The sequence below is a fragment of the Mugil cephalus genome, chromosome 12 (assembly GCF_022458985.1).
Source record: "Mugil cephalus isolate CIBA_MC_2020 chromosome 12, CIBA_Mcephalus_1.1, whole genome shotgun sequence".
Lineage (NCBI taxonomy): Eukaryota > Metazoa > Chordata > Actinopteri > Mugiliformes > Mugilidae > Mugil > Mugil cephalus.
The window spans coordinates 9606389-9619177 of NC_061781.1; the positions used below are offsets into that span (position 1 = coordinate 9606389).

Below are 12789 nucleotides of genomic sequence, written 5' to 3' on the forward strand. Positions count from 1 at the left end.
TAAACTTAAGAAACAATTTCTGGTAATGTCCCAGATGTTGAGAGGACATGGTGTATATGTTATCGCGCCTTGTATCGTTAACCTAATAGCATAATTGTCATTTTTTGACTTGCTGTTCCAATATCAATGAAAATACCAGCATGCTTGTGTTTTTTCTTGTTACCCAAAAATGTTCAAATATGACTGAGACAATTATGCTATTACGGTAACAATATCCAACTTTATATTACTGGTTCGCCCCCCCAAAACAAACTACATGGCATGTGTTTGTTTACTGGGATACAACTTCAGTTGAACCAGCAGTCAGGATCCATGTTTTCCAGTTTTTCCTGCCACTGGTAATCTACCACACTACAACTCATACACATGTTAGCCAGGTAGCATGCTACTGGTCGATTGGTGGGTGAACACACAGTTACAGTATATGTAACATCCCAGTAAGTTTCCTGTGGTATTGTTTTCCCCATAAAGTTCCAGAAACGCACACAACACGACTGTAATAAAAAGTTAACTCAAAGAATGACAGCCTGTAGATTATGAGTTTGTATCTAATTATGTTCTTTTCCTACCTCAGCACTTCCTGGTTCTAGGCAGCGACAAAAGATCTGAGCACAGTTTCAAGCTGCCCTTTCTCGTGCCTGAGTATGAACTAGTGAATTAGCTCAGTCCATCTTACAGCGCCATACTAATTGATGGGAGTGTTACATGGGCCATTATGTGAACGCTTTGACTCATTTAATGTGTGGTGAATGAATGTAAGTAGATTTAAAATGGTTTCTGATGTGAAAGATCTGTGTGGTTGTATTGATGATGTACTTGATTTCAATTAAATATGGTACAGTCCAGTGGGAGGGGCCTAGCCTTTAAATAAAGGGAATCAAGGCTGTCTAGACAGTCAGAGAAAGGCTGTGGTCCTGTTAAGACCTAGTGGTGGTATCGGACTGAGTTTTGTTTGAATCTTTTGCATTATTTGTGTTCCATTATGATTTTTTTTTCTTTCATCAAATAAACTCTGTCTTGCTACCTTTTCTAGGTGTTGGAGGCTAAATAACTAATGATGGAGAAACCAAAGCTTTCTGATCCACTAAATCAATCTGAAGCAACTGTGTTGAAATGGTTCAGTGTTTTGAATCATTTGATAGAATTAAATGTGGCGACATCTGCTGGATGAACATAGCATTCACATGCAATGGCAAAGGGTTGTGAAACAGTGCACCACTGTTATGTACAGTATGTGCATCTTAAAATGCTTGATTTATATTCTTTTAAGAAAATAATAACATGCTTGTGTGGTATGCTTTTGGGTGAAAGAAATATAAAAAAATATATTTACAAAATAAAAAAAGTGAAATGGTTGTGCAACTAAGAACTGTGGTGACAATGGGTGCATAAAAGTGCTTGTGAAATTGGGAAGGGGATTTGGGTGGTTCATATATTTTTATTTAAAAACAAGTTAATTGATCAGCTGACTCAGTCTTCAGTCTGTTCCTCCTAGGTTATCACCTCTCCAGCTTTGGAAAAGACCCTTTCACATGGCACAGAAGTTGCAGTGGCAGTGTGTACAGGTTTGAATAAATAGCCGGTATTTTAAAGGGTCTTCTCCTCTGGAGAGGTAGGGCTCAGACAAATAATGCCCAACCTCTGTCGCTTCAGCTGTAGCAGAGTTGCACCTGCAAGAAATCAAAACAGAAGAAGTTGAAATCCATTTTAGGTGTTTTTTGTTTGTTTGTTTTTTTTTTTTTTTGTCTCAAAGGGGATTTTTATACACACTAATACAACCAACCAACTAACCAGTCCAGAAGATCTCAGAGGTTGTCAGGGTCAGCCTCTCATGTTGACGGACCAGGGACTTCCTCCATTGTAGACTGGAAAAAAAGAGAAATAGATATACAGTTCTTTAAAAGACCCTATATACATGCAATAAAATAACTCCCCTGTAATGGACTCCCCTGTAATTTTATCTTGTATCACGCGAATGATGGGTATGATTTTGGATGCCGACACCTTCTTCTCTACTGAAAGCTCAGTTGTAGCCAGAGACAGTGGGCCACGAACCTCAAGGCATTCAGTCACAGCCTCGTAGTCCACACACCTTAGTGGTACCACATCTGTTGTTAGTGATGCAAGTGCTGCTCCCACTGGCTCACGCTGCTTATGCAGACGTAACCTGAGAAAAGTGGAATTCCATCAGGTTTCGACCTCTTGGATGAGCTTATGAGCCTTTTTTTTCCCTAGTTGTTCCTGAAGCTCTGTTAGTTTCTCCTTGGCCCTTGTGGTAGTTTTAAAGAAAGAAACAACTTTTCTGGCTCTGATGCGGTTCTCTGCAAGTTCTGGTCTTGCCTTCATTGCCTTTTTTTGCCACTAAATTAAAACTATGGGCAAAATAAGGTATGTCGCGCATACTCAGAAGCCTAACACAAGCCACCACATTTGCAGCATTGTCTGTGACAAGGCAGTGGATTTGTTTTTTAAGGCCCCATTGGCAGGTTCCTTGGCATTCTTTAGATTTTCAGCTGTGTGGGACTTTAACAGAACAGACGACAGATTCAGTTCCTCATCTAAGTAATGACAGGTGACATCTAAATTTACCTTTGGCCTTCAGTGACTGTCTTGTGGGTAGCACATATGTTGGGTCAAGCTCGTTCACAAAGGCTTTAAAGTCTTTATCCTCAACGATAGAAAATGTCTGGCAGTACTGCACAAGCACGTGTACCAAGGCCTCATCCAGTTCATCTTATCGTCCTTCAAACTAGAAAATGTAGTTATTCACATAAAACTTTTTTAAAATGTGTTCTGTTTTGTATATTTTACATTGTAACACATCCTTCTTGCCACAGGCTTACCTTAGCTACTCCAGGAGCAGCTGTGTTGGGTGTCGAGGTGCCTAGAGCACAAGTGCCTCAGCACTGAAGACGTGTTATTATTAAAGGCCAGCTCTTGAGCACAGATCAATCACTTGACCTTTTTAATAATAAGGTAATAAGGTCAAAGAGCTCCCACACATAAGATCTAGCTCTTCTTGGTGGCCTTGCCTCCGTTTTCCTCATCTCTCCTTTCCTCACTCTCAGACACTCAGATTATCACACAAACACTTAATGCTCTCACACTCGCTGTACACTCACAGTCTCACTAAGTAACTAACTGCGGGTATGTAAATCAACATATGTATAATGTGTGAATGTCTATGTCCCAATACTAATCTTACCTAAAACCCAGTGTTTCTCAATTCCGGCCCTCGGGACCCACTGCCCTGCATGTTTTTGATGTTTCCCTCTTCCACCACACCTGATTCACATGATCAGCTCGTCTTCAAGCTCTGCAGTGGCCTGATAAGAAGCCATTCATTTAAATCAGGTGCGTCGTAAAGAGGCCGGTGAGTGTATGTGTATAGATATGACAGATTTCAACAGTACCCTTAAGTTTACCATTTGGGAGACAGTTTTCCAGTGCTACAGTCCCGTTTTAATTACCCTCTAGTCCAATGATTTATTTTTTTCCAAATGCATGGAAACAGCACTGAACCCTCTATGCAACCCATAGCCCGCATGTTTCTCGTAATTCAGAGTCTCCTTCAGGTCAGCTAGAACACGCAGACAAATCCTGCATTATGATACATGCAACAGTGCTATTAATGCATGTCATGAGACTGAAATAAAGTCAGATTCTCATCTGTTGGGCATATTAGTGCTACAACTCATGACCTGTCTTTAGTTGTGGTTTCATCCTTGTACAAAGTCTTAAAACAGAGAGAGATTTGAGGCAGTACTAATTATTAAATTCAAATTAAGCTGTATTTTATTATAACCTGTTCAAGTTTTCTTGTGGTTTATTAACATGTTTTGGCTGATATGGTCAAATCAAGAACCGCTGCATCGAGTAACAGTTACAAATACTATGATGTTTTCCAAAGTTCTATATGTTCATCAGTATGTTTTCAAAAGTACTGATGAATGGATTTAGTTGCGGTTACCGAGTGTTATTTGTGTCACCAAAGGCATAGCATCACCATAAATGTAGTAATATAGTAACATGCATATTTGTCAGGATGAAATAAAGATAATGTGCCAATTCTGTTCAATTTTTAATGAATAACACAAAAGACTAACAGAGACCTACCAAGGTTGGAAAGTATAGCAGTTAAATAAAAAAACAAGATTTGATATAACTTTGAATGAGATCACATTCATATCATGACTGAGCCCAGTCTAGTCTTTCAAACTTCTATTTAATTTAATCAATCTAACACATGAGCTGAGAAACAATATTAAAATGTTTCAACCTCTACGATCGAGAATAAGCAGATAGTATAAATGTGGAAAACAGTTCTGCAGCATCTCTCTGGATTATAACAATGATTTTGCATAGTGCTCATGTAAATGCACAGTTTGCAATGTTTCACAACAGTGATTTATCGTCACACGCCAAGCAGCACAGGTTACAAACGTGGGTGAGTTCAAAGCAAGTCAGTGTTTAACAGTGATCTAGGGATACGTGGTCATAGCTACACGTGGAGATTTCATTTAAACCTCTGACTTGAAATGGTGCACAAATAGATCATTCTGTTTCTAATTTTAGTCAGGATGAGTCCATAAATGACAGGATTCAGTACAGGTGGGAAGATAAGAAACTGTATGGCCATGAAGTTCCTCACGTTCTGCGGCACAGATGTGGCTCCATATCGTGCGTACATGAGGTCAAAAAGCAGAGCAGCTGTGACGTTAAGCAGACAGAACAAATGTGGCACGCATGTCCGAGTAAACTTACTCCTGCTCTCTTTTGACTTTAAAGCTGATTTTACCAGCTGCACATACGAGCACACAATAAAGAGAGCGTGTCCACAATAGAAAGAAATGAAAAACAACCCGACGGTGCTGTTAGCGACTGCTGAGCCACAAGCAAGTTTAACGACTGACCAATTCTCACAGTAGAGCTTCTGTATGTGGGAGCCACATAATTTCAGTCTAGATGTCAAAGAGATCATCAATGCCTCTGCACTCAAAGGAACAAGCCAGGTTAAACTAACTAGTACAGAAACCCTTGGCACAGACATCATAGAGTGGTACTCCAAAGGACGACATATAGCCACATATCGATCATAGGACATCAACGCTAAAATGGAGTAGTCAACCATTGCATAGGAGTATATAACATAGATCTGCAAAAGGCATCCTGCGTATGATATTATATGAATGTCAGACAAAAGATCAGAAAAAAACTTAGGATAAAAGCCTGCAGTTCCATAAAGTCCATTAATGCACAGATTACATATAAATGCGTACATGGGTTCATGTAGGGTGTGATCCAAAACTATGGTTAAAATGAGAGAAACATTTACCAGCAAAATTGCACAATAACATAATAAAGAGAGAGAGAAAAGTGGAACTCTGTAGTTGACTGTTGCACCAAAGCCAGACAGTGAAAAATAACCTATACTGTGCAAGGAAGAGTTAGTCATTTTGTAATAATCCTCCATGAAAACACTGTCAAACTGATGAACACAGTGTAGAAGACATGATAAAAGGTGCCTAGAGGTGATAGTGTTGGTAGTGGCCCAGCTGGTCAGTGTCTGAATGACTGTAGCTCTGTACAGGGAATTTATGGCTTCATGCTACATGAGTGTCATTTGCTTGTGCAGAGCATGTGTTCATTTTCCATGATCACGTGGTTCATTTCAGCAAACAAAGTCTTTTTGTCAGTGAACGTTCTCTAAGCACAAGCATATTTTAATATCAAAGATCAATGTTGTTGGTGATGATATCCTGCTTATTAGTGTAATAGTTTTCTAAAGCTCGTTCCTACAACACAACGAAATAATTTAAGACATACTTCTACTAATGGTCTGTCCTGCCACAAAGTTATTGATGAATGGTTTCTAAATGAATCACTCAGCAGTGGAAGAAGTACTCAGATATTATTATTATTATTTGGGTCAAAGGTCATGAGGCTTGATGGCGTGGACTCCATAAATATCCATAAATAATAAAATTTGCAGAAATTTCTCTTTGGTTCTTGTTTATGGCACAGGCAAGACAGGCTCGTTTTATTTTTATTTTCCCTGCATTTTGTTGCTGTCACACTTCTGGTCAAGATTAGAACAGATCCTGCACCCAGCTATTGGAGAAGTTTCTATGAGCTAAAATCTGAAAAGGTTCATTCCTAACAGCAGCATCAAGCTTCGGAAGACTGTGGATTTGTTTTCACTACCACTAATGCATTGTATACTATATGTCCACCTTAAAATAACTCTGTGTGTGTGCCCTAATATTGATATAAAGAGTGAAAGAATTTTCACACAGCTCAGCAGAATGCTGTTGAAAAAAAGATAGGTTTTTAATCTCTTTTTAAAGATGGCTACTGATGTGGCATGTCTAACTGTGTCAGGCAAGGTGTTCCATTTTTGTGGGGCATATACACTAAAAGCTGCCTCCCCTTCTTTGGATCTGGTGTGAGGGATGAGTAAATTGCCACTGCCTGTTGACCGAAGTGTTCTTGCTAGGGTGTAAGTGATGAGCATATCTGTGATGTACTGAGGTGCAAGACCATGTAGTGCTTTATAAACCAGAGCAGTATTTTGAAATTGATTCTTGTTCTAACAGGTAACCAGTGCAAAGATATAAGAACAGATGTGATGTGTTGATATTTTTTGGTACCAGTCAGAATACGTGCAGCTGCATTTTGAATTAGTTGTAACCTCTGAATACTTGAATTCGGGAGTCCAGTGAATAAACCATTACAGTAATCTAATCTACTTGTTATAAATGTGTGGATTGATTTTTCCAAGTCTGATTTTGACAGAAAGCCCCTCAATTTGGAGATATTTTTGAGATGATAAAAAGATGATCTTGTAGTGTGATTGATATGACTTCTGAAATTTAGATTGCTGTCGATAATTACGCCCAGATTCCTTGCTTCAGTTTTGCTATCAAGAGAGAGAGAGAGTTGAGATGTGCTGCGATTTTCAGTCTCTGAGCCTGTGCACCAAAGATGATTATTTCTGTTTTGTCTTTGTTTAGTTGTAAAAAGTTTTCTGACATCCATTGATTAATATCTTTGATACACTGAGTGAGGGATATTATGGGTGACAGGTCATCTGGGTGTAGTGAAATGTAAAGTTGCAAATCATCTGCATAATTATGGTAACTAAGATTATGTTTGTGTATGTCGTGAGAGAGTGGAAGCATGTAGAGATTGAATAGCAGTGGTCCAAGAATTAACCCTTGAGGTACCCCACATGTAATGTTCATTTTGTTTGAGTTGAATTCACCAATGGAGACATAAAACTGCCTGTCATAAAGGTAGGTTCTGAACCAATTTAGAACTGGGCCAGATAAATCAACCCACCTTTCAAGCCTTTCCAGTAAAATTTTGTGGTCAACAGTGTCAAACGCATAGCTAAGATCAAGTAGAACAAGAATCGAGATTTTTTTGGAGTCTGTGTTTATACGTAGATCATTTAAAACTTTAATAAGTGTCATTTCTGTGCTATGGTGGGGACAAAAAACAGACTGATAAGGGTCTAAAAGGCTATCTGATGCGAGATAATTCTTGAGCTGAATGTAAACTGTTTTTTGAAGTATTTTGCTAAGGAATGGTAAGTTGGAGATGGGCCTGTAATTGGCAATGACACTTTGATCCAGATTGTTCTTCTTCAGAAGTGGTTTGATGACAGTTGTTTTTAGTGACGTGGGAAATATTCCTGACTGAAGAGACCAGTTAATGATATGTAGAACCTCTGGTGCTAGGGAGTTAAAGACAGTTTTGAAAAATGGAGTTGGGAGAGGATCCAGGCAGCAGGTCGAGGACCTGAGCTGACCAACAATATTGCCAAGTTCTGTCAGATCTAGAAAGTTAAAGGGAGACATGACACAGGTGGAGTTCCTGGAGAAAGGAATGGTGAGGTCAGTGCTAGATTTAAGGGGACTAATGTTTTGTCTAATAGAAATGATTTTGTTATTAAAGAAAGAAGCAAATTGATCACATTTTTCTGAGGACAACATTTCAGAGGGAATGGTGGATGGTGGGTTAACAAGTCTGTCAACTGTGGAGAAAAGCACAGTCATTGATATTACTTCATAAACCTTTTTCTTCAGGTCAAACTGGCTCAAGGTTGCAACTTTGACACTTTGATTTGTGATTTGACACCAGACTGGTCTGAAACACCTTCACATTTAATCTTCTGTCTTACTGGTTACCGAACCTGCTTTCTTGACTGATGAGAAGTAGTTTGATGGTGAAGTTTATTTTCTCTGATACAGACTTTGATCCACATTAAGGTCATGATGTCAGAAAGCAAAGCAGATGTAACAGACATGTCTGAGTGTACAGCATATTTCTCTGTCTTGAGTATAATTGTATGAACTGTGCAGAAAGAGAACAACAAGTTGAGCTGAAATGAAAAAGTATAACAAACCTAATGATGTTGAAAACCATCATTTACTAGTGGAAAAACTTTCACTCCATTGTGGCTGGAGTGACTCATACTTCTGTTACAGGTTGTTGGTAGCCAAAGGAAAAGGGTTTGCACAAAAAAAAATGTGTTTTCATTTTATTGATGAACATTTTATACTTGCCATATTTACTTGTCAGGTACAGACATGAGGTTGCAGGTCAGTGTAAAGGCAAAACAGACTAACACACAAATGCAACTTTGGAAAAGAATGTGGGTTTCATAGGTAGAACAACTATTCAGACACCTGCATTTCTCTGCTGGAAAATCACAGCTATCGAATTAAACTCTTGATTGAAACCTGCACCCATACGTGAGAATCATTGCAATAACTCGCTGTAAAAAAAGTGTTTCTTGATGTAAACAACCACACCAACACAACCCGTCCCATATTTGATCAGAACCTTGCAATATTTCAGTACATTTCAAAATGTGCTTTTTAGTTTGAGTCTTTGAAAAGCCAGTTTACACAAATATATCATACGGTGTCTAATCTTTGTAAGGACCAGTCCATAAATAACAGGGTTCAGTATCGGTGGAAAAACCAGAAACTGTACGGCCATGAAGTTCTTTAGGTTCTGTGACATAGATGCTGATCCGTACCTCGAGTACATGACATCAAAAAGCAGAGCAGTGCTGACATTAAGCAGACAGAACAGATGTGGCAGACACGTCTGTGTAAACTTCTTCCTGCCCTCCTTGGATTTCAGAGCTGATTTAACCAGCAGCACATATGAGCATGCTATGCAGACAGCATGACAGAAATAAAAAGCGATGACGATTAGTCCGACTACATCGCTTGCTTTTGTTGAACCACAAGCAAGTTTAACAACTGACCAGTTCTCACAGTAGAGTTTCTGGATGATAGAGCCACATAATTTCAGTGTTGATGTCAGGCTTATTACAAGTAACATACAGCTCAGAGGAACAAGCCAAGATAAACTGAATAACACAGCAGACCTTCGCACAGACATCATAGAGTGGTACTCCAAAGGACGACATATAGCCACATATCTATCATAGGACATTAGGACCAGCATGGAGTAGTCAACCATTGCATAGGAGTATATAACATAGACCTGCAAAAGGCATCCTGCGTATGATATTATATGAACGTCAGACAAAAGATCAGAAAAAAACTTAGGATAAAAGCCTGCAGTTCCATAAAGTCCATTAATGCACAGATTACATATAAACGCGTACATGGGTTCATGTAGGGTGTGATCCAAAACTATGGTTAAAATGAGAGAAACATTTACCAGCAAAATTGCACAATAACATAATAAAGAGAGAGAGAAAAGTGGAACTCTGTAGTTGACTGTTGCACCGAAGCCAGACAGTGAAAAATAACCTATACTGTGCAAGGAAGAGTTAGTCATTTTGTAATAATCCTCCATGAAAACACTGTCAAACTGATGACCACAGTGTAGAAGACATGATAAAAGGTGCCTAGAGGTGATAGTGTTGGTAGTGGCCCAGCTGGTCAGTGTCTGAATGACTGTTGCTCTGTACAGGGAATTTATGGCTTCATGCTACATGAGTGTCATTTGCTTGTGCAGAGCATGTGTTCATTTTCCATGATCACGTGGTTCATTTCAGCAAACAAAGTCTTTTTGTCAGTGAACGTTCTCTAAGCACAAGCATATTTTAAGATCAGTAATCAATGTTGTTGGTGATGATATCCTGTTTATTATTGTAGTAGTTTTCTAAAGCTCTTTCCTAGAACACAACGAAATAATTTAAGACATACTACTACTAATGGTCTGTCCTGCCACAAAGTTGTTGATGAATGGTTTCTAAATGAATCACTCAGCAGTGGAAGAAGTACTCAGATATTATTATTATTATTTGGGTCAAAGGTCATGAGGCTTGATGGCGAAGACTCCATAAATATCCATAAATAATATAATTTGCAGCCCTTTCTCCTCGGTTCTGGTTTATGACACAGGCAAGACAGGCTTGTTTTATTTTTATTTTCCCTGCATTTTGTTGCTGTGTCACTGCCGGTCAAAATTAGAACAGATCCTGCACCCAGCTATTGGAGAAGTTTCTATGAGCTAATATCTGAAAAGTTTCATTCCTAACAGCAGCATCAAGCTTCGGAAGACTGGATTTGTTTTCACTACCACTAATGCATTGTATACTATATGTCCACCTTAAAATTACTCTGTGTGTGTGCCCTGTATTAATACTAATGCTACTAATGCTACTATTGATATAAAGAGTGATAGAGTTTTCTGACCTTCCTGTGAATTTAAAGGCTGTACAATCATTGATATTACTTCGTAAATCTTTTCCTTAAAGTCAAACTGGCTCAAGGCTGCATCTTTGACACTTCGTTTTGTGATTTGACACCAGACTGATCTGAAACACCTCCACATTTAATCTTCTGTCTTACTGGTTACCAAACCAGCTTTCTTGACCACCCCCGTTTATTCACAGAGTGGTGAGGACCCATGAGAAGTAGTTTGATGGTAAAGTTTATTTTCTCTGATACAGACTTTGATCAACATCAAGGTCATGATGTCAGAAAGCAAAGCAGATGTAACAGACATGTCTGAGTGTACAGCACATTTCTCTATCTTGAGTATAATTGTATGAACTGTGCAGAAAGAGAACAAAAAGTTGAGCTGAAATGTAAAAGTATAACAAACCTAATGATGTTGAAAACCGACATTTACTAGTGGAACAACTTTCAGTCGATTGTGGCTGGAGTGACTCATACTTCTGTTACAGGTTGTTGGTAGCCAAAGGAAAAGGGTTTGCACAAAAAAAAAGTGTTTTAATTTTATGGATGAACATTTTATACTTGCCATATTTACTTGTCAGGTACAGACATCAGGTTGCAGGTTAGTGTAAAGGCAAAACAGACTAACACACAAATGCAACTTTGGAGAAGAATGTGGGTTTCATAGGTAGAACAACATTCAGACACCTGCCTTTCTCTGCTGGAAATTCACAGCTATCGAATTAAACTCTTGATTGAAACCTGCACCCATACGTGAGAATCATTGCAATAACTCGCTGTAAAAAAAGTGTTTCTTGATGTAAACAACCACACCAACACAACCCGTCCCAAATTTGATCAGAACCTTGCAATATTTCAGTAGATTTCAAAATATGCTTTTTAGTTTGAGTCTTTGAAAAGCCAGTTTACACAAATATATCATACGGTGTCTAATCTTTGTGAGGACCAGTCCATAAATGACAGGGTTCAGTATCGGTGGAAAAACCAGAAACTGTACGGCCATGAAGTTCTTTAAGTTCTGTGACATAGATGCTGATCCGTACCTCGAGTACATGACATCAAAAAGCAGAGCAGTGCTGACATTAAGCAGACAGAACAGATGTGGCAGACACGTCTGTGTAAACTTCTTCCTGCCTTCCTTGGATTTCAGAGCTGATTTAACCAGCAGCACATATGAGCATGCTATGCAGACAGCATGACAGAAATAAAAAGCGATGATGATTAGTCCGACTACATCGCTTGCTATTGTTGAACCACATGCAAGTTTAACAACTGACCAGTTCTCACAGTAGAGTTTCTGGATGATAGAGCCACATAATTTCAGTGTTGATGTCAGGCTTATTCCAAGTAACCCACAGCTCAGAGGAACAAGCCAAGATAAACCGAATAACACAGCAGACCTTCGCACAGACATCATAGAGTGGTACTCCAAAGGACGACATATAGCCACATATCTATCATAGGACATTAGGACCAGCATGGAGTAGTCAACCAATGCATAGGAGTATATAACATAGATCTGCAAAAGGCATCCTGCGTATGATATTATATGAACATCAGACAAAAGATCAGAAAAAAACTTAGGATAAAAGCCTGCAGTTCCATAAAGTCCATTAATGCAAAGATTACATATAAACACGTACATGGGTTCATGTAGGGTGTGATCCAAAACTATGGTTAAAATGAGAGAAACATTTACCAGCAAAATTGCACAATAACATAGTAAAGAGAGAGAGAAAAGTGGAACTCTGTAGTTGACTGTTGCGCCAAAGCCAGACAGTGAAAAATAACCTATACTGTGCAAGGAAGAGTTAGTCATTTTGTAATAATCCTCCATGAAAACACTGTCAAACTGATGAACACAGTGTAGAAGACATGATAAAAGGTGCCTAGAGGTGATAGTGTTGGTAGTGGCCCAGCTGGTCAGTGTCTGAATGACTGTTGCTCTGTACAGGGAATTTATGGCTTCATGCTACATGAGTGTCATTTGCTTGTGCAGAGCATGTGTTCATTTTCCATGATCACGTGGTTCATTTCATGATGAGAACATTAAAAACAACGATGCAGGCAGAACAATATGGCTAAAACAATTTTA

The 12789-nt window shown here is 38.8% G+C and overlaps 3 protein-coding genes across 3 annotated transcripts; all 3 read right to left on the bottom strand.

The window, feature by feature from the left end:
* Positions 1–4516: 4516 nt before the first annotated feature.
* On the bottom strand, positions 4517–5455 carry LOC125017823 (olfactory receptor 6N1-like). The gene has a single exon (XM_047601336.1). It carries the CDS (start codon positions 5453–5455, stop codon positions 4517–4519), a length of 939 nt encoding a protein of 312 aa, XP_047457292.1.
* Positions 5456–8871: 3416 nt separating this feature from the next.
* Positions 8872–9825, bottom strand: LOC125018247 (olfactory receptor 10H4-like). The gene has a single exon (XM_047602034.1). It carries the CDS (start codon positions 9823–9825, stop codon positions 8872–8874), a length of 954 nt encoding a protein of 317 aa, XP_047457990.1.
* A 1734-nt stretch (positions 9826–11559) lies between these two features.
* Positions 11560–12513, bottom strand: LOC125018250 (olfactory receptor 10H4-like). The gene has a single exon (XM_047602038.1). The coding sequence runs from the start codon at positions 12511–12513 to the stop codon at positions 11560–11562; it is 954 nt and encodes a 317-aa protein (XP_047457994.1).
* Between the last annotated feature and the right edge of the window lie 276 nt (positions 12514–12789).

Coding starts and splice junctions, on each gene's coding strand:
- LOC125018250 (XM_047602038.1), bottom strand. CDS start 12,513: ATGACTAACTCTTCCTTGCACAGTATAGGTTATTTTTCACTGTCTGGC.
- LOC125017823 (XM_047601336.1), bottom strand. CDS start 5,455: ATGACTAACTCTTCCTTGCACAGTATAGGTTATTTTTCACTGTCTGGC.
- LOC125018247 (XM_047602034.1), bottom strand. CDS start 9,825: ATGACTAACTCTTCCTTGCACAGTATAGGTTATTTTTCACTGTCTGGC.